This window comes from Poecilia mexicana, unplaced genomic scaffold (assembly GCF_051168715.1).
Source record: "Poecilia mexicana isolate PSO_F unplaced genomic scaffold, ASM5116871v1 scaffold_11, whole genome shotgun sequence".
In the NCBI taxonomy this organism is placed as follows: domain Eukaryota; kingdom Metazoa; phylum Chordata; class Actinopteri; order Cyprinodontiformes; family Poeciliidae; genus Poecilia; species Poecilia mexicana.
The window spans coordinates 18,588,769-18,611,748 of record NW_028263380.1 but is presented as its reverse complement, the minus strand read 5'-3'; the positions used below and the strand labels follow the sequence as shown (position 1 = coordinate 18,611,748).

At 38.3% G+C, this 22,980-nt stretch overlaps 1 protein-coding gene across 1 annotated transcript in view; it reads right to left on the bottom strand.

Annotated features, from left to right (window-relative positions):
* Nucleotides 1-22,588, bottom strand: part of LOC106915864 (TGF-beta receptor type-2) — a 31,845-nt gene extending 9,257 nt beyond the window's left edge. Inside the window, exons 1-5 of the mRNA XM_014983797.2 lie at nucleotides 22,311-22,588; nucleotides 13,852-13,993; nucleotides 11,685-11,878; nucleotides 3,823-4,583; nucleotides 2,379-2,520 (exon numbers count right to left, since the gene is read on the bottom strand). Coding sequence (XP_014839283.2) covers nucleotides 2,379-2,520; nucleotides 3,823-4,583; nucleotides 11,685-11,878; nucleotides 13,852-13,993; nucleotides 22,311-22,386 — 1,315 coding nt within the window. The 5' untranslated portion in view covers nucleotides 22,387-22,588. The remainder of the gene's footprint in view (nucleotides 1-2,378; nucleotides 2,521-3,822; nucleotides 4,584-11,684; nucleotides 11,879-13,851; nucleotides 13,994-22,310) is intronic.
* Between the last annotated feature and the right edge of the window lie 392 nt (nucleotides 22,589-22,980).

Below are 22,980 nucleotides of genomic sequence, written 5' to 3'. Positions count from 1 at the left end.
TGCAAAAACTGTGGAAATTATCTTCACGAATCAGGAAATGTTGCTCTTCACTACTTCCAGCAAAATATCTTCTACTGTTCTGCTATGTTAATATCAAAGATGTGACAGAGAATTTAATTTCCAAAACAATTTAAACGTTTCCACAGGCCAAACGGGTCTGGGGCTAAATTTGGACCTCTCTTACATGCTGCCCCTTCTGGCACCGATTCAACACGAACATGCAGTCCTTTTATAGGATTTTTGTTTTCTGTGGATGAACTGCTGACCTTTCTGTGATGCACTCTTGGTTGAACCTCTGTTCACCCACTGCAGAATATATTAACCACAATGGAAATATATTTAAAGGGTTCTTTCATTTCCACGCTATGTGAATCATTTTCTGGCAGAAAGATGCAATGCTTAAAAAAATAAAAATAAAATCCTTATACAATAACAATACTGAAAAGAAAAGGTTTTAATTCACCCAGAGTTGTTTCATAACCAATTGGTAATATTCCATAGTTCTATTATCTCATATACTATCTAGTTCCTCCTGATTGGGGGAACAAAACAGCTAATCTAACGACTAAAAACTATGGATAAAACGGACATCATCGAATTTCAGATAACGACAAACATATTTACTGACAACTATGCTATATTTGGTATTTTATGGATATAGTTAAATAAATGAGTGCCTTTGTGACAGGCTGCAGGCAAAAAGTATCTAAATATCTTATATATAATTGGTTCTTTGCTAAGCCGTTTATCATGCGAGTCAAAACACTGGTTCTTTCATCGAGTTTAGGAGACTTTTAATGCGTGAATGATTCATGAGTCAGAAAAAAAAACGGCCTTAGCAAACAAACGGATGTCTCTTTTTCACCAAGCTCAAATGATAAATGTAGTTTTCTAAAATGGTTTTGATTTATGAATGGATTCATGTGCATACGCATGCATATCTGTACCCTTCAAGAAGTATTTGTGTTGAATATGAGGTTAGGCAGATTATTTCTTCTATTTGTGTAATTTTAGGACTTTTATGCAATCGTCTCGAGACGCCAAAGGGAATTTTTCATGTTACCTTAAAATTTAATGTGTTAAAGTGTCTTAATATTAACAGATAGGGATACAGTCGAACTCCAGCAGCGATATGGACTTAGAATTTTTTTTGTGATATTATTTTGTGGCGCTATAGTTATAACAACAAAGCATATGATTTAAAGAATGTTATTTTTTAGGTAACTCTGTTAATGTGACTGCATGGTGCAGCAATCATAGAGCCACAAAAACAAATATTGCTCTTGAAAACATTCCTATTTACGTCCGTGCTCCGCTCCGTTTTGTACGATTCTATTTCCGTATTTATACTTCCAACCACGAGTTCTGTGATGCGAAGCATTGCTTTTCTATTCTGACAGAGACGCTTGCATAGTTTCCATCTTCACGTGATTAAATGCGACCAGGAACAAAAATCTATTTCAATTTTCGCAAAGAAGAGGAAGTAAAACGTTTTCCTATATGCTTGTCTGCTCTAAGAATATTTTTTATTTCTTCCATCGTTTGGAAAATGTGGGAAAGCTTCCTGAGAAACACATATTTACAGGAGACAGAAGCAGTGAGTAAGTCCCAAATCCAGAACTTCTGTTCTCTGTCCAGACAAAATGAATAAGTTAGTCCGTTTATCCTTATGATTTCCTGTGTGATAACATGGAGCAGATTGGCAAGCCAGACCCGACTGCTACATCTCACGCAACTAAGCATACAAACATCGAATGAGTGATAAATAATTCACATAAAGCTTAAACTATCAGGTCAGTTGAAGATTCTCAACTAATGAGAGCAGATATTTGGGTAAAATCAGGATCTGGTTTGGATCAAATAAAAACAAAGAATGAAGCAACCAACAAACATGTCAGCACAACTTTTAGGTTAAAATGTTAATTTTTTTCAAAATCTCAATTTACTTGATTCTTTTTCACTAATAATTTTCAGTGTATATCAAACATCTTTTTAGGAGACAAGCACTCGGTACCAAAGAGGCGCAGGAACCTGGAGGTTTTACACTGCAAGTTGAAAAAGCTTCATGAGTTATTACCAAGCATCTGCTCTTATTTCAAGCACCATTTCATGCAAAGTTGATGGTTTAATTTGTGCTTTTACACAAATCCTAAACACCTGGAGTATGTTTAGGATTTAACTGCATGAAAGGACCACAAAGCAAAACAAATCAAGACGTCAAAAAAAAAAAAAAAACCCTGAAAATCCACAAATCTTGCCTTCAGTTGCAAAACAAAGTACCTTTAAAAAGAAATAATCAAATTTTAATGCCTGAATTTACTTGCAGTGCAATATCTCTTAAGGGTGTCTGAGAGTTTCTGCACTTCCCGCCATCTTACCTCCGATCGCGCTGCATCTGGAGATGATCTCCCACAGCACCAGAGCCATGGAGTAAACGTCTGCTTGTTTGAAAGACTCGATGTTTTCCAGATTGATTCTGGACTCCAGCACCTCGGGAGCCATGTACCTGGCCGTGCCCACCTGGGAAAAAATAAATAAGATAGAAATGAGACAAGCACACAGACTTAACACGACTGTCTTAAAAAAAAGCCACCCTCTACACGACTGTCTCACTGAAGGAGCAAACTTGCAGTAATTGGGTGACACGCGGTCACTCCGTGCCTGTGCATTTGTCACAACAAGTTTTATTTGAATCAAAACATGATGGATGTGAAGAATAATTAGAAAGTAAATGTGTCCCTGAGCTCATCAATGCGACGCTTCTCTTTAATAACCTCATTATCAGCTTGGAAAAGAGAATCCTTCACATGCATTAGGAGCATTAAAATGCATTAGCCGTGCCGTGCAGCCTATGATGAGGCCTTTTCAAGATGAGTCATTCTAAAAACAGAGTGAGCTGTTGCATCAGAAAATTGAGTCCATTACGCTCAAATCCTTGTGGTAGGAAAAAAACAGCCTGAGGCCGCTCATTAAGATACGGAACGTCGATTTTCTTTCCCTAAACTACCTTGGCGCCAAACAAAACATTTATTTTCCTTGAACTTTTAGAACATTTTATTACATTACCAACAAAAACTTAGTGTTTTATTGGAATAATACATGCTTTTTTTATATTCTTTACAAATATAGATCTGAAATGTGTTTTGGTTTCGAAACACACTTAGTAAACAATGCTGCAATTACATCTGCAAGCTTTATGGATAATTCCCTATTAGTTCTGCAGACTCGTTTCTGCAGAACTTTGTGGATCGGTAGCAAAATAATTCAAACTCAGTCAAATATCTAGTTTTATCAACATTTGATCTTTTTAAAAATGCTTTTTAATTAAAAATACTTTTTAATAAGGTTTTATTTGGACACACACTTCCAATTCTATCGCCCATTTTGCAAAGTTCATCTATCCATCAGTTCTAAAGAAAAGGCTCCCCACAGCATGATACTGCTTTCACTATGTTTCACTGTGACAATACTATTTAATCAATCTGAAGAAATTTTAGTCTAATAAACCATTAATTGATAATTAATTGTAAGTTTATTAATTGTTTGCATCCTGAAATCTAGCCTTAATTTAAATGTCTCCACCGTGTTCCTTGCTCTTATGACTAGATGTTATTTAGGGCAATCAGAGTAAAGGGGGCTGAAAAACTAATTAATTCACAAGTTTCAGATTTTGATTCCCTTTAATTTTGAAAGCCATACATAATTTTCAATTATGCACTGCTTTTTCTTCACCCAATCAATCACATTAAATTGCAAAACTAAGCACAGTGAGATATTTTGGAGCTGAAATTAAACGATGAATCAAGGAGCAGGAGGTCTTACCTGTCCGCTGTTGGCCAGCTCGTCCACAGACAGAGAGTTGTCCAGTCGAAGTGCGAGGCCAAAGTCACACAGGCAGCAGGTCATGTCCTTTTTCACGAGTATATTTGAGCTTTTAATGTCCCTGTGAGCGATGGGAACCTTGCAGCGGCCGCAGGAAGTGCGGTCACTGTGTAGGTGTGCCACCACACGGGCCAGCGAGCTCCCCAGCAGCCACAAGTCTTGCCAGGAGATAATGTGATTGGTTAGGAACTCCTGGAGGTTCCCCAGTGGGTGGTAAGCCGTGATCAGCCAGTACTGCCTCTGCCCCTTCCTCTCCTCGGCCGTCAGGAAGTGAAGCACGTTCTCGTGCCTCAGGTCCGCATCTGAGAAAATGTCCTTCTCGTTCTTCCAGGAGGCGTACTCCTCGAACTGGAAGATCTTGACTGCCACCGTTTCAAAGCCGTGCTCCTCCCGGACCGACGAGCCTTGCTTCAGCTTGGCTTTGTAGACCTCGGCAAAGCGGCCCTTGCCGACCAGAACGTCCAGCTCGATGGGCAGGAGCTCGGTGTTGTGGTTCAGGTTGTTGGCGTGTGTGGAGCTGCTGTCCGAACCCTCAGGGTCTATGATGGGGTGCTTGTCGGTGTTGTCCAGCGGCTTGACCTTCTTGCGCGGGTTTGGCTGCTGATTGCAGACCCGGTAACAGTAGAACGAAGTGATGACAAAAATGGCTATGACCAGAAGAGGCACCAGGCTGACCAGGATGACGGGCCCAACCTGAGAATCTGTGACGAAGACAGAGAGGATGAGCACGTCAATACTCTGGATGAATCAATAAAATAATAAAACTGACTTTATAACTACACTTTAGTAATGTGTCAACTTTTTGTTTAAAATTTTAAGTTCAAAGGGCCCCAGGTGGGTCAGCGGTAGAGTGTGTGCAGGTTCGATTCCCGGCCCATTTACTGCATATCCTCTGCTTCCCTCGCTGCCTTTCTTCCTGTCAAGCTACTAATGAATAAAGGCCACTAGTGCCACAAAAATAAAATCAAATAAAAAATAAATATATAATTTCATTAAAGCATTAATATAAAATAATCAGTAACACTTTATTTGAAGGGGTGTGCATAAGACTGACACGAGACTGTCATGAACATGAAGGAGTCTTCATGAATGCTTCCAGCTATCGTCATGAAGTGTCATTTGATAAATAATGACACTTGATGCAAAGTTGACACTTTTAATTTACTTCTAATGCAAGTTTTAATGGAACTTTGCACTGAAATTGTCATTATTTACCAACTGACACTTCATGGCAACAGCTGTAAACATTTATAAAGAGTCATTCCTTTATAAATGTTTCATGACAAGTGTTATGTTCATTACAGTGTCATGTCAGTCTTATGCACAACCCAGATAAAGCGTTACCAGCTGATCTGTAGATTCCAGAAAGTGATCATAGCCTGTTCAACCTTTTTCCACTTTCAGTGAAATATGTGCAGTGTCTATCCTTAACAAATCAACTGAAAAGCAAAAATATCATCAGGGAGGGCGAATGTAAAAACAGAAAAAGCTTGTTAACCACGTTGCAACAGTGCGCACCTTTAGACAAATACTGTTTTAGTCTCCTTTTGAATCTATTTCAAACTTCTATCTTCTTCGGGACAAGCCCAATGTCAGGCTTTTCCTGCTACTTGTGAGAATATCCTGCTGTACTCTCCATATGCCATGAATAACAAGCAGGACAAAATAGTTTTCTACCAATACTGTCCAACATAAAGGCAACTAAATGGTTTCATACAAGTTTTTTGAGTGTAAACAGCTATGAATTCTTGTGCGAACAGCAATTCAGCTAACTAACTTCCCTGAAATTTATCATAAACTGCATTTTTTTAAGTTCTTTTCTGGCTCTTATTTTCAGAAAAATGCTGGTGCTACTGTTCATTCATACTGCTGTTCTGTCCTTGGGTTCATTAACTTTGGAAATGTATTTAATGTAATATTTTTATGCTAATTAATTACAAATAATTACACTTTCTTTTAACTGATTATAGTAAATGACACTTTTCCTAAACGAGCGTTTTTATCAGTTAATTAAGGTAAAATTACAGTTTTTCTGACACAGACCTCTTCTGTTCATTAACAGTTTTTGTGGGTAGTGCTGATTTTTAGCTGCAGCTTGGAAAGTTAATCTCCACTTTGTCAAACTAAAGATGTTCAGGGAGTAATCTGACGCGCGTCATAACTTCATAACACAAACTTAAAGGAATTGTCACTAGAAAAAGAGTTACTGTTACTGTGTTGTAGAATGCAAATGTGAAATATTGTGATCTTTGTTGTTATGCGTCTTTAAATACAAGGTAACGATTTCTATTGGTACACAGTGGAGAACAGCAGTTGGGGCATTGTGCACATACTCTCAAACCATAATAATAGTTATTACCGAGAAGTTCTGCTAATCTGGCCACAGACTTTGCCTTTACTGCAGAAAAGTTGTATTTTATAAACATGTCTGTTTTGATTGACAATATAATTGAAGAGGAAAAATGAAAGAGGCTAAACTGTTTACACTGGGATTTTGGAGCGTTTGGAGATGTTTATGTTTGTCGCTTTAATCATCCAAATTGTGTCCCAATTTGAGACACAGTTCTTTTTGTCGTCCCCTCAGGCTCCTTGATCTTTGCAGATTTCCCCCCCCCCATACTGTATGTATGCATAAGAGCTCTTTCTGTATGGACTTAATATATCATGCAGCTGATGGTCCTTTGGTTGCAGGAACATTTCATGAATAATCCTCCAAGTGGGTTAATTTAGACCTCATCAGTAGAGAATACATCGGGATGGATATTCTCTAAAACGCTTGAAAAAGATGGACATTTAACTAGTGCAAGAGAAGGTTTTTATCTTTGCAACTCCGTCTGATGGGGATCGTAATGAAAACATGACTCTTTACCAACCCCCGCTTTTCCCTTTTTTTCTTTTGATTAGCACAATCATCATCCGTTTTACACAGATTACAAATTGCCAATTCAGATTCGCTTGCGGTATGCTCATCTGTCCAGCTAAGAGCACGACAGTACTCTTAGGTCAGCGGAGGAACTGCTCTTTGGTTGTGGAATGTCCATTTAAATTAACGTCTGGACCACAGATCCAAAAACAACTCCAAACCCCGACCCAGCCGACCGCATATTGTGCCTCTTTATAGAATTTGTTGTATTTTTGTACGCGAGGAGAGGGTGTGTCTGGAACCTGCGACTGTTTTGGCAAACGGCACCATTTGCTGCATTTATAGTTACACATTTACATCAGTACAAGTAAGGAGTAGCAACCCTTTCCAGTTTGATCAGGTTCAAACTGGCTTTTGATACTTTACATTAAGAGATCTTCATGTTTTGGACGTCACATTTTACTGCTGCAAACATAAAGTGCAAAAAAAAATAAAAATAAAATACATATCTTAACATATTCCACTTGTTGCAATAAGAATACATTTTTATGGAGGACACTGTGAGACAAAGGGCCTGGAGTCAGTCTTGAACAAGGTAGTAATATTAATGTAAAACTCATCTCTCTGACTCCCCAGACCAAGCCCTCGAGCGCTCTATAATTTTTTTTCTCCTTTTTTCTAAACAGGAAACCGCATGTCTGAAATCCTCTGCAGGGCCCCAGACAGACAGTTTGTTTTGACTTTCGTAGAGTGAGAAGGTTTTTTTTCACAACAAGTTGTCACTGTGCCTCCTGACGCAGACATTTGAGAAAAACCCTCAAGTTGTTGTCTACGACGTTAGCAGGCCTGCGTGCTAATGTTACATAATGTTACATAAGATCAAATCGGTGCCATAAAATTCTTATTTTACCTTCAATTAAAAGTTGTTTACGCTTGCTAATTTAAAAAGCCTTCACTACAAAAAGGAATGGTTTATGGGTTGGTAATCTGACCTTTAAAATTGACATTTGGTGTAGTTAATTCATTCCACAGTGATCTGTTAGTTAACTTTAACTTTGAGGCAGAGGCTGATTAAAAACAGCTGAAGTTATGAAATCTCCAAAATGAAAAAAGAAGGGAACTGACCTCTCTAGTAGAAATATGCTAAAATATTCAATGGAAAATGCTGACAATAAAATGTTATAAAAGGCACAATGCAGACTTAGTTAAAAGGTGAATAGGGGAGAAGATGGATGTTGTATTTAGAGGAATAAGGGTTCATCAATCATGATGCACAAAAACCCCAAACAAGCTTAAAACTGGGTGAGTACGTTTGCAAGAAAGCAGCCATTTGACAGCGGTAATCTTTCCAGGTGTGGCTGTGGTCAAATCTAATGATTGTACAATAGAGAGCAATGTTTTCTTTTTTAATTTTGCAGCTTTTCACGGCATTGTATTATAAGAATACTCGGTGTTTGCTGTAGGAGCGTCACGGTGGCTCTTAACGGCTGACATTGCACATCAATCCTTAAAACTACAAAACACACAATGTTCAGCCACACAAACAGGTTTGACGTCACAAACGTCCATAACTTTGAAATTCCGAGGACTTTTGAGGCAAAAATTTATTTTCGTTTCTGCTTCTCTCACTTCAGTCTCGTGACTTCTGAAGAACTCCTTCAAGGGAGTTTTAAACTACAGCTTTTCTTACTTCCCGTAGTAGCTTGCTGCTCTACAGTGCCAACGTTAGTTTGTATATAAGCAGAAACAAAATGTGGTTCTGGATAGTTTAGTTTTATTTACATTCTATTCTGTGCATACTTTTGTAAAGTTCGTTGTGATGTCCTTTTGCTAACAGTGGGGTAAAAAACCTTTTGTTTTTGTTTCTAAGTAGTCCAATTCAAGAGCAATCATTTGCTGACAAGATTAAGATGGTCATTGTTTGTTGTGTGTTTGCCACACAACTTGTAACCAGATTTAACTTTTATTTGTGTTTTAAATGACATGCAGTTCCCCCATTAAACCACGTTTGAATAAGTTCAGATTTTTGGCTGACCTTTCCACGATAATTTTCTCATCATTTTCTAATAAATTAACTTTGAACTTCCAATGTCGCTCTTTCCCGTCCTCTATGCAGCTGTTACAGTTTGCCACGCCTACTCTGCTATTTAAGACAAACTCGCAGAACATAATGAGCGTAGACATTCAGTTCAGTCAGCCAATATGCCACATCTACAAAAAAAACAAAAGAAGCATGTCTGTCTCTTTCTCTGGAACAACTGTTTAGAATATCAGCTGTCTGACAGGGATGTGTTGTGGCATGTTTGCTCTGGAGTTTCATGAAAAAAGCCCACCCGCCTGCAGTCTGTCTGCTGAGAGAACTTCCCCCTTGACGTTTAAACTTCTTCAACTGTTTAGGGCTTTAACAAGGACGCAGACAAACTTGTGTTACGGATTACGTTTTATGAGCTCTTGAACTCATTTGTAGCTATTTGTGTTGCATCGGGAGAATACACTTTCACTGGATGTTCAGAATCTTATTTTCAAGAATCTTGCATTTGTAATACCGTATTTTCCGGACTATAAGCCGTTACTTTTTTTCCTAAGCTATGAACCATGCGGGTTATAGCTCGGTGCGGCTTATATGTGTATGTTTACTGTTTTATTTATTTTTTACTTTGGGGGTGCGGCTTATAGTCCGGAAAATACGGTATTTTTAAATTTTTTTTTCCAAATGATGAAGAACAATGTTCATTTTCTCCTGGCCTTCTGAAGGTTCTCATTTGTAATCCAGCACCAATTTTCACAGGACAGTTTTTTCCCCTCACATGTTCAGCCAGTTATCTGAGATTTATGAATCATTCAGCCATTAAAAGGTTCCTATACTGAACCAGTTTTGTGTCTATACATATCAGAAAGCAGAGCTATAAGTCAATTGTCTTCAAGTCAAGTCATGTTTTTACAGCAAGTATTTTGCTTTAGTTGCACTCCCATTCCAAATAGTGCTTGTGAGTTGGGATCAGTGGTGTGGAGTCAAACGTTCTGCTGCTTCAATATTGTACAGTTTTGTTTTATTTCTATTTACTTTTTCCATATCTAAGGATCAACTGGCCATCTTGGGATGAAATTACAATGATCTATGATTGTGTCAATTTCTGGTATTTTAAATTTAAAGATACGCACAGCATCTTCATAACATTGAGATGGAGTAACGGTAAAATTGCCATATTGCTGTGATAATTTAAGTTGTGTTGATTCTGTTGGATATAAGTCCAATAAAAATCAAGAGTTCGGTTTATCTGATAATCAAACAGTGTGTGCTAAAGTGTCCCATGCATAGATGCTGAAATATTATTTTCTTGAGGCATTCTGTTTTTGTGCATCATTGAAACAAGAGGCAGACAAACAACAATATAAGCATTTTTGTCCTTCAATTGTCCACTTTTCTTGTTTATACACCATCAAACTATCTGTAGATGTCACCTAAAAGCACCTAAAAGGAGTTAAATTGAAATTAAATGCAAAAATATATATAAAATAAATAAATAAATATTCCACTTGTATTTTTCTTTGAGAACAACAAACATTACCCAAAGGCTACGGTGAGATAAAGGTTTTAAGAATCCTGTGTTCTGTGGATGCCTAACAAAATTAACCACTGGTTAAAAAATAACAAGCCAGATTCACTGAAACTTACTGGAATCATTACTTACTAACTCGCATTTAATCACAGCAGCCTTCATTGCAGCAACACCCATCTTTACTCACTGAAACGTTACAGAGACTGCTCAGACATTCTCGAGAGTACGCAAACGCATTTCCATGACGTGGTTTGCACTCCACAGATGCTTCTAATTTGTGCTCTCTGCTGTTCCAAGCCAGGTCTCAGAAATCCACCGCTACGCTGTTACTGCGGTAAAAATACAGGAGATTCCAGCGCTAACCGGAGACAAGAAGGAAAGGTGTGTCCTGAAGCGGTTTGTAAGCAGAGAGACGCAGCCCGACAGTACGAACATGCTGACATTCTGGCGTGACACTTTACACGACGAGCCGACAGTGACGAATATATCAGTTTACCTGTTGCTGTAATTATTGAGTTATTACAAGATGATTCACTTACAATCAGAAGAGCAAAGTAGATCAAGTCGTACGGGTGTTTTATAACTTTTAAAACAAGTAACCCTATAAACCGAACCCTTCTTCAGATTACTGTAATTAATCTGCAGGGTAGACGCCAACTGACTCATTACACTAATTTAAAGTTATAACATCTGCAGCTCCCAGCTTGTTCCATCTAATTGCTTCGGCTTTACAGCTAACAATTTTAATGTTTAGTTTTAATCTCGTCATAAGAGCTCCAGCTACTTCACCCTGTCGTGGTGAAGACAACTTGTTCAAGCCAGACATCAGAACCGGGACGAGGAGGATTGGAAAGACTTTGGATGTGGCATCCTTATTGGTGGTCTAAATATTTTAGCAATTTATGACCTAGTGAGATTTTTTTTTTTTTTACATACAATTGACTAAAGGTTTACAAGGAGTGTTCCACAAAAGAAAAATAGAATAAATTGAGATTTTTTTTGTGTGGAACATTCCTGGTTCATTGAAAACAGAAGGCAGAAAACCATCTCTACGACGACGACGACGACGAAAGATCACACCAGGTGACACTCCTGCCAGCTGAAACCAGAAAACCAAAACTAAAATTTAGACATGTTCACCAAAATTGGAGAATATTAAATCGGAAAATTGTTGCCCCGTCTAGTAGTGTCTTTATTTCAGCTGCCAAACGAAGTCGAATCATGATATATTGTGGGCAAAGTGAAAGCACAAATAAGCATTCTTAAAATGTGTCCATGGAGATCTAACTAAAAAATAAAAAAACACAACATCAGGATCTCAAACATGCAAACTGCAAATTAAAAATACAAAACAACAGAAGACAAAATGTCCAACTCACTCAGGTTGAAAATGATGTGATCGTTGCACTCCTCCTCGTTGGAACAGGAACAGATGAAAAACTTTGAGTCTTTGGCTTTTTTCTCTTTCATAATGCACTTTGTGTTGTTGTAATCGTCCAGGTACAGGCCGTACAGGGGAAGAGCTGGATCGTGACAAACCGTTTCAAATGTAACATTGTCGTCTTTCTTCCGCCTTGGAAAGAGAAAACAGAGACAGCAAAGCATATTGATTACCTGTGACCTATGACCTTAAAGAGTCTGAATGCCTTCGCAAACATCTTCACATCGTGTAAAAAAAAAAAAAAAAAAAAAAAAAGCTTGTGTCCCTGCTGGAAAGGGGCTGAGATGTTGTGCTAAATTTACCTTGTTGTCACTTTGTCTTTTCTTAAAAGGGAAAATTCATTTTGAAAATAATAAGGAAAAACAGAGATGGCAAGAAAGGGAAGGACAGAGTTTTTATTTTTTGGTCCACTCTTTTTTTGCAGGATTGTTCTAGTTCTGTCACACTGGAGGATTTTTGAGCCTATTTATCCCACAGTTTTTAAATTACATGCAAGTCCAGATGTTGACTAAGCCACTACAAAACTCTAATTTTCTGCTGGAGCGGGGCGTCCAAAACTTTTACAGGCCATCGGCCCCCAAACATGGCCCCTCTGAGACAGTGCTTCAGAATATGTAAACATCACCTTTTTAATGTTTATTCCTCACTTTTATTCACTGTTCAATAATTATTACTTTGGTTCAGCATAAACGTTGCCTCATACCTTCTGATTTTAGTTGGCCATGAATCCTGGGGAGTAAAATTTATTATGTAAAAAGTAATGACTTTATTAATCTGGTGTTTTTGACATAATATATGACCTGATGATCAAACTTTTCCACCACAATCCCCTCTTTTAATTATAAGAACATGTGCAATATTTTATATCAGTCACACATTTACTTTATGCACTGCAGCTCTTAGGGGTTTTTCTGCTGGACAGTTCCTTCAATATTTTTCTTTGTGTCAGAAACTCACTTATTCATTTCCTGTTTGCTGTAGTAGCTTGTGGATGACTGGCAGCCAATCATGAAAGATAAGCATGTCAAATAGCCTTTCAGGAAATTATTTCATCTTATTTTTCACAATAATTGTTGAATAATACATTAGATTTTATTGAAAAACATATATAGATATGATTTTAAAAATGTATAGGATTCAATTATTTTATTTTTGCATTTCACCCCCCCCATCTTCTTTCCAACTTTTAAAGGGAAGATGAGGCCCTTTTCATGGTTTATTTATGGTAAATTGTGAAAAGGTTTTCCTCGTCTTGATGCAGAAAAACACACTCCTACACCATCACTGTTCTTGTTCTGATTATCTTGGTTTTCTCTCGAAATGCTGTGTTGGTTTTATGCAAGAGAAAACTGAAAGCTGGGCAGGAAACGATCTTCACCTGCCCTCATAAAATGACGTTTGTCTCATTGTGTGGTAATGACAGCCTTGGAAATGGCATTAACGTCTTCCATAATCCACACAAAAAGCTAATATTTCACAGATTCAGAAGAAACAAACTTAAGAAGCAATAATTGGTTTTTATATACCCAAAAAAAGTGTTTATTTTCACCCTGAAGCCTCTGAATTTCTCTTTTATCCAGAGGATTTAGGACAATTTGCTGAAGAAGCTGGAATGTGAAAGCATACTGACCATTCAATGACCTCACATCTGACTCTGGGTGTGCAAAGCAGCAGGAAGCAGGTTTGTATTGGTGCTAAAAGCTTAAGGCCACGCTGGTGTTTCTCACTACATTGCCAATGTAGCAGTCTTGATATGAGCTGAGGTTAGCAGAAAGCTAATGGTGCACGGATAGCAGCGCCTCTTTAAATTGTCCTTCAGAAATCACAAATCCAGAATTACTCAGCAGGAATTTAGACGGGCAACATGTAGATTTGTCCAGCTTGACTTTATTCCAAACTCGCTCTTTTGTAGAGCTCCTGCATATTCCTTAAAAGTATGACATTTACTGTGCTGTGAAAAGTATCTTGACTCCTTACAGGATTCTCCTGTTTTTGCTTTTTGTCAGCTTTACATGCTTTGGATTCAAATATCAGAACATCAGATAAACTGAGTCGAGATGAAAATCAGATCCCAAATGATGAGTTATCATGAAAACGGAGCTTACCAGATGCTGACACACACTTCGTTATATTCGGGGCAGATGGAGGTAATGTCACATTCCACCTTGCAGACTCCCCTACCGGGACAGTTGGTGGCCCGCAAATCACAAAACCTGCACAGCTGCCTTACAGGGATCGCGGAGGTATCTGAAATGAGAGGGAAGGAAAAAAGATGGAGAAAGTTGGATTGGTTACCAGATGACACACAAATAATAAATGACGACAGCATTCATGTTTTACAAGCAAAAACAAAACAAACAAACAAAAAAAAGCAATGAAAATAAAAACGGTATTCGTCTTCAAGTGGTGTCATTCAAGAGAGCGAGAAGAAAATCCAAAATATTTAATCGCAGGGTGGCGGGCGCATTCTTTCAAGATTTTTGTTGATCTTGTCCGGACTTGACTTTGCCAGCAGGCACGTTCAGATCAGTCAGACAGACTGGATTGTGTGATGAGCGCCTGCGGGCTTGATAATCACCTAAGACCTGAGACAACTGCCAGACGGGTAAGTACAACAAACAGAGGAATAGCAAAGCCATCTGCTGGCTGGGAAGCCTTTAATTTGTCATTCCGATGAGTCGGCTCCCCCATTTAAATACGTGTTGTGCCAAGGAACTATTAAAAACAACAAAAGAATGTAATTGGTGATCGTGAGTGATTGGAGGAAGGAGGGGAAAATATGCATGTTTTTCCAAGACAAAAACATTAAAATAGCCTGATTTTTGGTCATCAAAAGACCTCTCATCCCTACAAAATTAATTAATTAATAATCACTGCAACCGCAGGTAAAGATTTTTCTTAAAGCTTAGAATTATTTTCATCTTCTACTAAACTGGAGTAATCTCACAAAAAAATGTAGAAAAGCCCTTAATTTGAGTACTTTCAGAAAAAACTAAATGTTTTGTTTTTTTAATTACTGCTGCCACAGTTAATGACAACTTATATAAGACAAGACTTTGGTATACTTTACTTTTTTATAAAATGATCAGGCTTTTGAAGACTGCTAACCATGACTTCAATTTTAAAGTCCAATTTCGCTTCAAAACGAACAAGACAAGAGAACATGTCTTGGAACAGTGGTTCCCAAACTTTTTCTTCTGCGCCCCCCCAGTGGTTTCCAAACATTTTCTGCGCCCCTCCTATGCATTACAAATGGCTGTCTGGTTGAAATGAGACATTTTTGGCGGCAAAATGAATGTACGTAGCTGAAAATAGACACCAACATCGGTAGCCTACAGGCTACTTGTTAAGCTTAAGGTTCCGTATTGATATTAGCTAGTCATCTTTTAGCTAACATTACCTGCATCCAACAGCTTTACTCAACTCAGTCGGTTAGTTTGGAGGGAAAAACTGTGAAAAGTTCTTTGCGTTTTGCTGGTTTGCTGCCGTGATTCTAACACAAACCTACGTAGCTCCGCACAGCAGCAGCAGGTCTCCTTCACAGGTGGAAACCCAGCGCGAGCGTCGTAGCGCTCATGTTGCGTTTAAAGGCGGCTCGGACAAACAGGTTACAACATGTTAACAACGGATTAAACAGTTTTAACTGCTGATAAAAGTGACAGAGGACATAAATATGGGAAGTGTGGAAGCCTCTACTGTATCAAATTGACATAGGAATAACAGAGAGTTGGCCATTCTAAGGTAAAAACCCAGCGCATACAGTGTTTATGTTTTTTTTGTTTTTTTTTCATCCAGACGGCTTCCGGAGCCCCCCCCCCCTGCAATGACACACTATAGTTGTCTATAACTTCAGTCAGAGCAAAAACAGAATATCCAGCCTCGTGACAAACGATGCTGGATGGAAAGGTCAAAGAATCCCTAAAGCTCACCATCAGCAAACTGCAGCAATTTGTTTAGTATGAGATTATGCTTCTAATTTAACATTTTCAGTTTGCTGTGCCAATGAAGGTCATGAGCAATATATATATTGTGCTTCAATGACTTTCCCTTATTTTAGAATGTGATTTGGCGTCTTGCATAAATATTCATACCCTTTGTCACATTTTGTCAAATTACAGCTAGGAATTTAAATGTATTTTATTGGACTATTACAGGATAGACCAACACGAAGAGACGCATATTTGTGAAGTTGCAGGGAAATAAAATACTGCTTTCTAAACTTAGGTTTGAAAGCAACATGCCTTCAGGGGTTATGAGCAAACATGTGGAAGGAGCTGCTCTGGTGAGATGAAACCAACGTTTACACTTGTGTCCGCTTCATCCATCACTGTGTGGTTTGGCTCAGCTACAAAACAGGACGGGCCCAAACTTCAAAGAGCAATCACATCTCCATAGGAGATCACTGCGGCTGATCGTATCGCCAGCTTGGACTAGTACAAGTGGAGGGTCAGGAAAAGGGAAGCTAATATTTCTGCAGACCCCACACATCCTGGACACAAACTGCTTAGACTTTTACCTTCACCTTCGTGCTACTACGGAGGATTATTTGCTAAAACCAGCCGCCACAGAAACCGTTTCTTCCCCCAGGCTGTTTCTCTAACGAACACATTAAACAGAAACCATCTTGAGCAGTCAGCTGTGCAAAAATAGACATATTTGCACTATTAACACATACAAACATTAGCTGTACATTCACATTGTACACGTGTTTCCATTAATATTTTCTATGTTTAATTCATATGTAAGTTTATATATTTATACTTAATGTCTGTACACTGATTGGTGAAACCACAGTCGAATGAATTGTTTGGCCACACAAATATGACCAACAAAGCCGATTCTGAAGAAGTCAAAATTTGATGAGTAGAGAAAAACTAAACCAGCACAAACACATATCAGGGAGGTGAACACTGCCATTGTGAAACAAGTTAGTGGCAGTTGAGTGAGTGGTTTTCTGTAGAAAAAATGAGGAAGCTTGTCAGAGCTGATTTGAACATGGATGAGGCTAAATACGGTGCAACACTGGAAGAAAATCTGTTGAAAAGTACTTGAGATTGGACTACACCATCACCTTCTGATATGAGAAGAATGCTAAAAAAAAAAAAAAAAGGAGCCAGAGCTCTTTGAGAAGTGATGGTAACGCTGGAAAATTGGGCAATTTTGCAAACAAGATTAAGCAAAAAAAATGTCAGTCTGTAGATGAGCAAAGCTGACGGAAACAAACATCAATGAGTCTATGCAGCTGTACTTGCAGCTGCAACTACAGCTGCATAGACTCATTGATGTTACTGTACTGACTAAAGGAAGTACTGACTCAGGGGGCCACAATATAAATACTGCAACACTTCACTCTATTTGTGAAAAAATAAAATAAAAAAATAAAATAAATGAAACAAGGCATTGTTTTCTTTCCAAATTACACACAACTGTATTTAATTTCATATGGTCAAAAATACGACACATCGAAATTTGGGGTTTTAACATTACAAAATGTAAAAGAAATGTTTACCAGGTTACAGGTTAAAGGGCAATTAGTGAGAAAACAAGCCATGAAGAGAAGCTATATTACTTCCTATAGTCTGTGGTGGGAAGTAAGACGCATCGACAGACGATTTAAAAGGCAAAAGTCTGCGGCATGTGACTGCTCTGTCTGCTAAAGGAAATTCGCACAACCACGGTACTTCAGCTATATCCTGACTCTGTGTACAGGAAACTATCTGCTCACGAACCAATGAGTTCGATGCGCAGCCATACCGAGAATAAGTAGGTTTGTTTCCATCTACGTGCAGGTTTTTAAGAGCTCCATGTGAAGGTTGCAAAGCATACATGGCTGATCACATGACCAGATGTTTTTCAGGCTGGGAAGTGCAAGCGAAAGCATGCTTTCTGGCAGCCGAATGTCTTCACGCCGATTTCAGAATATGCTCCTGAAACGTGGTACAAAAATCTCTCTGTGTCAGCTTAGCCACGCTGCAGGGTGGGCTTACGGTAAAAGAGCACAGCTTCTGCAAAAAAAAAAGAAAAAAAAAAGGGAAGAGCAGGAAAGTTTGCACTGAAATGCATCCTGACATCATGTTTTACAAAAAAAAAACCTGTCTCAGGAAATTGCAGAGATATTTCTGAGCTCATCTCTACTGAACAAACTCCCAAAGTCAAAAAGCATCACTTGAACTCCAGACTAAACTAAATGACTTAGCAATTTAAATTTCTGCCCCGTGGGCTTCGAGAAGTGTTTTTTTTTTAAGTGCATCAGCAACGAAAATGAAGGGGGGGATGAAAGCCCATTCCTGAGTAGTAGGAAGGTGGCTGAGCTCAAGTAATTATATCATTAGAGTAGCTCCTCTCAAAGAGCATGTCATTTTAACCCAGGAGGCGGGCTGTGGAAGGGATGAATGGTGGTAATTGTCACCCAGGGCTGCATATAATTGCAGAGTAGTGGGGGGGAAAGGAGATTAGTAGCAGCCAGAGCTACTTGGTGCCGCTGGGACTGAGTCTGAGAGAGATGAAGGTAAAACTTCCTGGCAGCAGGGCGACTTGGTTAAGATAAGACAGACAGGACGATGAGGAGGAGTAGAAAGGCTCCACAAACATTTCACTTGGTGTAACACTTAGGTGTAGTTGAGGAACCTAGCACGCGGTTAGGCAGTGTGAACTTTGGCATGTTAGGACGTTAGGTAATTTGGGACATGATGAGTAAAGAGAATTTCACCTTTGTCTTGAAAATTATATAGCAAATGTGAGCTTGGGAGCAGACTCCTAAAGCCACACGCTGTAGTGGATGACCTATCATGCAGAGGGCTGTGGCCAGCACAACAAGCTGGAGTATGTAACTTTTATAAAAATCTGTTTTTTTGTGTGTTTTTTTTTTTTTACATATGTGTGAAAACTGAAACTATGTCATGACAGTATATTACAATACTGATAATCTGTGAAAATAAAATGAGTTCCTCTGCCTTCTCCCAGTGTTAACTACATAAATTAATCAGAAATGACCAGTCAGAGCTGGAGGGAGGTCTTAGAGCTGTCAATCAAACTTGTGTATGTGCTGCTCACAGCTGGTCCACCAAACATGGAGCCCGTTCTGACCGCTCAGGCTAGTTAGCATGGTCACTGTTGACAGATGAATGTCTTTCTTGTAACAGTATGCCGTTTCTCCGCCATTAGCACATTTAGCAGCATGTACAAGAGTGTGATTGACAGCACGAAGACACTCCTCCTGGCTCTGATTAGTTGTTTTTGACAGAGATGGCAGTAGCAGCACTGGAAGGAGGTGGATGATTTCACAGATTATCTGTCTCATAATATACTTTCACGACATGGTGACAATTTTAACAAATATGTAAAATCTTTTTTTTTTGTATTTGGAAAATCAGATTTAGATCTTGTCCAAATTGCCAAAACTGATGATGAAATCCATTTTTGATGTACGCACATACAACCTAATCAGAAGCTGGTCTTTAGAAAATACTACACAGAACTTTGAAGCACATGTGGACTCATTTACTGATTAGTAGGAGAAATAAGTAAAATATTATACTGTGTGCAACTGATAGCAACTTATTTTGAAGCATTTAAGTCAGGTTCAGATGTTTGACAAGTATTTCTGCTTGTCAAACTGTGATAGCAAAAGATTTATGAAGTGAAATAATCTTTAAACACACTTAAAGCATGATTAGCCAAATTTAAACTATACATACTGTTTATTTTTCAGTAGGGTTGCTGTTCTCAGAATGTGGTACTTGGGCTTCCTTTAGAGGGGCTCAAAATAACTTCTGGTTATTTCCAAGGTAAACACAATCAAACTGTCTGTGATGAAGTGAAGAGCAGTGAACCAGGAACAAACTCTCATGGCTTCTGATGCTGCGCTCTACTGATCTCTGAACGTGTCAATCTGGGAATCACATCAAACTGAACCTCGTCTCAGGGTTAAGTTGGAAAACCGGATAACGGATGTTCTCAGTGATAACTACTGTTTGTAATAAAAGCTAACAACAAATTTCACAAACCAACAAAGGTGTTCTGAGCACTGCATGAACGTTTTTGCTGAAGGAGTTTGCATATTTCTGATTTACTGAGATACAAACAGTTTAATTTGAGAAATACAAAGTCTTTTTTTTTTTTATGAAAGTTTGGCTTTGTGGGACACCTCCTTTTTTCCCCCAATTGAAAACGATCATTTTAAGGACCCATCTGTGAATTTATCTAAGTTAGAAATTAGAAAGTTCAAAAGTTCAAAAATTCGACACACGATTGCAGCTCATCTTTCAACCAAACAAAGAGACTCTGTTTTCCCTCATGTAACTTTTTTTTCGCTTTTGCTTTTTTTTTAATTTTTCTACAAAACTAGATGAGACTGAGGAAGCATCCAGGTCTGTTTTTCTTCTTGTAGTACATTTTGAACTGAAAAAATACACCCTTTGCTTTTTGAAAATCCAAACAAAAAATGCATTGCTAAAAGTTCCCATTATTATTAAGGATGCTATGAAGGTAAGCCTTTCAAGACTGCAAAAAATATCTATTTTGGTGCAGCTATATTGAGGAACAATAACATCGATACTGAAGGCAACATGCTGGACCTCACAGTGGATGTTGTACATTTAAAATAAAAAAATATATATATTAAAAAAAAATTACAATTTTCAGTGTTTAAAGAAGCACACCAATCCCTGCTTTGTTTCCAGTTGTGCAGCTGTATAATCTCTAGTTTTAACCATCGTTTTCTTTAATTTAGGGAAACAATTGGGGCACTGTACCTCTTAAAATTTAACCATTCCAATCCAACTTTATTACGGTATTTAAAATGTTTAAATAGCTCAAAGAGAAACAAAGTGATGCACAAAACTCCGCGGTCCAAACTCTGACATACTAAAACATACAGAAACTTAAGGAGTGAAAATGGTTGATTTTATTGTTCAATATGTTTTAATGAACGTAAAAAGAATAATGTCATGCTACAACTAGTACATTCCCAGCTTCTGACCCGGAAAATGAGTGGAACAGACTCAACCACAAATGCTGATTAGCTATATTGCAATCAGTATGTAAATAAATGATAATTAAAAACAAGGTCTAAGGTGGGTGAGAGTTCATTCATTATTGTTACCCAAAATAAGACAATAAAATTAGCATAAATAAGTTTATAGATGCTGCAGCCAGACATATCAAAGTATACCAAAACTTTTTGCCATAACTGTCCCATAGCCTAAAGACATTTTGCAAACGCGCGAGAGTGAGCAGAGGGTTTTCCGCCTTTAGGATGCATATCAACACAGCAAAACACTCCCACACTTGATGCTTCACACTGCCAATCAGCTGGATGAAAGAGGGTTACTGCACTGTTACACTGATTACAATAAAGACAATTCAACTGTTTGCAAATATTTCCCAATACAAATACAATGGACAGACAAGGCATGTTAGCCCTATTGATAATATTATGACTAATAATAATATTATTAGCTAGGAAAAAATATGTTACAGCATAACTTATACATTTCTACTTTAAAAGTTCGCATAAATGTCATGATAGTGGAAATTTATTAGTATCACAATGTGAGTATTTCATACTGGACTGTAGTTGCAACTAATCTAAACTTGTCTACTAGCCATAGCTATAAAACAAACCTCCCACCTTTTCACAGATCATTTGTAGATTTTTCTGTGGAACATAACTCCAGAGAATTCACAGAAACTTTCACAACTTGCAGATATTATTTTTTTCCCTTTTTTGCATAAAATATCTAAAATATTTGAAAGAAATACAGCTTAGGAAGCTGAAATACACAGATACACTACTACTTGACATATTGACTGGTGTTTACACCCCAGAGGAAGACTGTAGATATTAGTTCCTGGGGTAGTGCTAAGATGGCTTCTGAGGTATATTTTCTGGTTAAATTATTAAAAAAGGGCAGTTATGGTGGTTTTCAGAGGGAGTTTAAACTACCAAGCAATTCGCTAGCAGCTGTGGTGACACACCGCAGGTCCACTGCGTGCATAAGGGGACTGCAGCACAGGCTCCCCAAACCCACCTTTGTGAACGCCACTGCTAAGGGATTTAAATACTCAAAAAAACGGTACCAACCGACCTTTCATTGTCGTGATTTTTATCTATTTAGGTCACACATATCAATTGCCGCAATTATTTCTGGTATTTACTTTGATTATTCGGAGGCTGTCAAGACCGCAACTTTCGGAAACGATAAAACTGTCAAACCAAACGTGCTCCTCAAAACTAGCTTTGTCTCGTAAAATACGGTCAGTCACGTCTTCGTAAGGCATTAAGACATTTTTCACACAAAATGAGACATCTTAAGGAGCTCAAATATTTGATTAGTTTTTAAAAGTCGATGACAGATTTGAGATCAGACAATAAATGTCCGAATTACGCTACCTTTGCGTTTACTTTATTTTCTCCGACTTAATTTACACGGTTGTAATAAAAGTCTGCATTAGGCACAGTGGACTGAACCTTTCTTTAAAAAAAAATAATAATAAGGAAGTTCTTTGTTGAAACTCTGAGTCAACTCGCCCCTTGAACAAAGTTTTAATAAGTTTAACTCACTCGTCTCCACCGGCAGAAGCACAACACCGAACAGGACCGCTCCGCAGCAGAAAACGGAAAACCGAAGCAGCTCCATGTAGAACCGGACCACACGCCCCCTTTCTTTTTCATTAATTGAGCCTGGACAGAGGAGTTAAATATCCGACTTTCTCTGGGATCCAGCCGCCTGTTGCTCCTCCACAAACCAGCGACTTCACAGCTCGGTGTAGAAGCAGAGTAAACACCAGGCAGGACTTGCCCTATATGACTCACAGTATGTGCGCCTTTCCTGAGACAGGAAATCTTCAGAGGGGCTGGACGGTTTTTTTTTCTCCCCTCTCTCTCTCTCTCTCTCTCTCTCTCTTCTTTTTCTTCTTCTTCTTCTTCTTCTCAGTCATGCTTCTGTGGCTCACAGAGTTTTGAAGCATGTCATTAAGAAGCTCAGAGCCAGTAGAGCAAAGGCTTGAAATTACACGCTCCATACTTGCTTAATTAGAGACTTCACTTCTGGGCTACACACGTATATACAAACAGATTTACTTAAGAAAACTCATATTTTCATTTAAAGGTGTCAGTGAAATGGTCATTTTTAAACTCTGTAACAGGGTCACTCAAAGATACATAAGGCCCTGGGAAGATGGATATCAGAACCCAATTCCCGTTAAAGAGCTACACTTAGTTTTTTGATTTA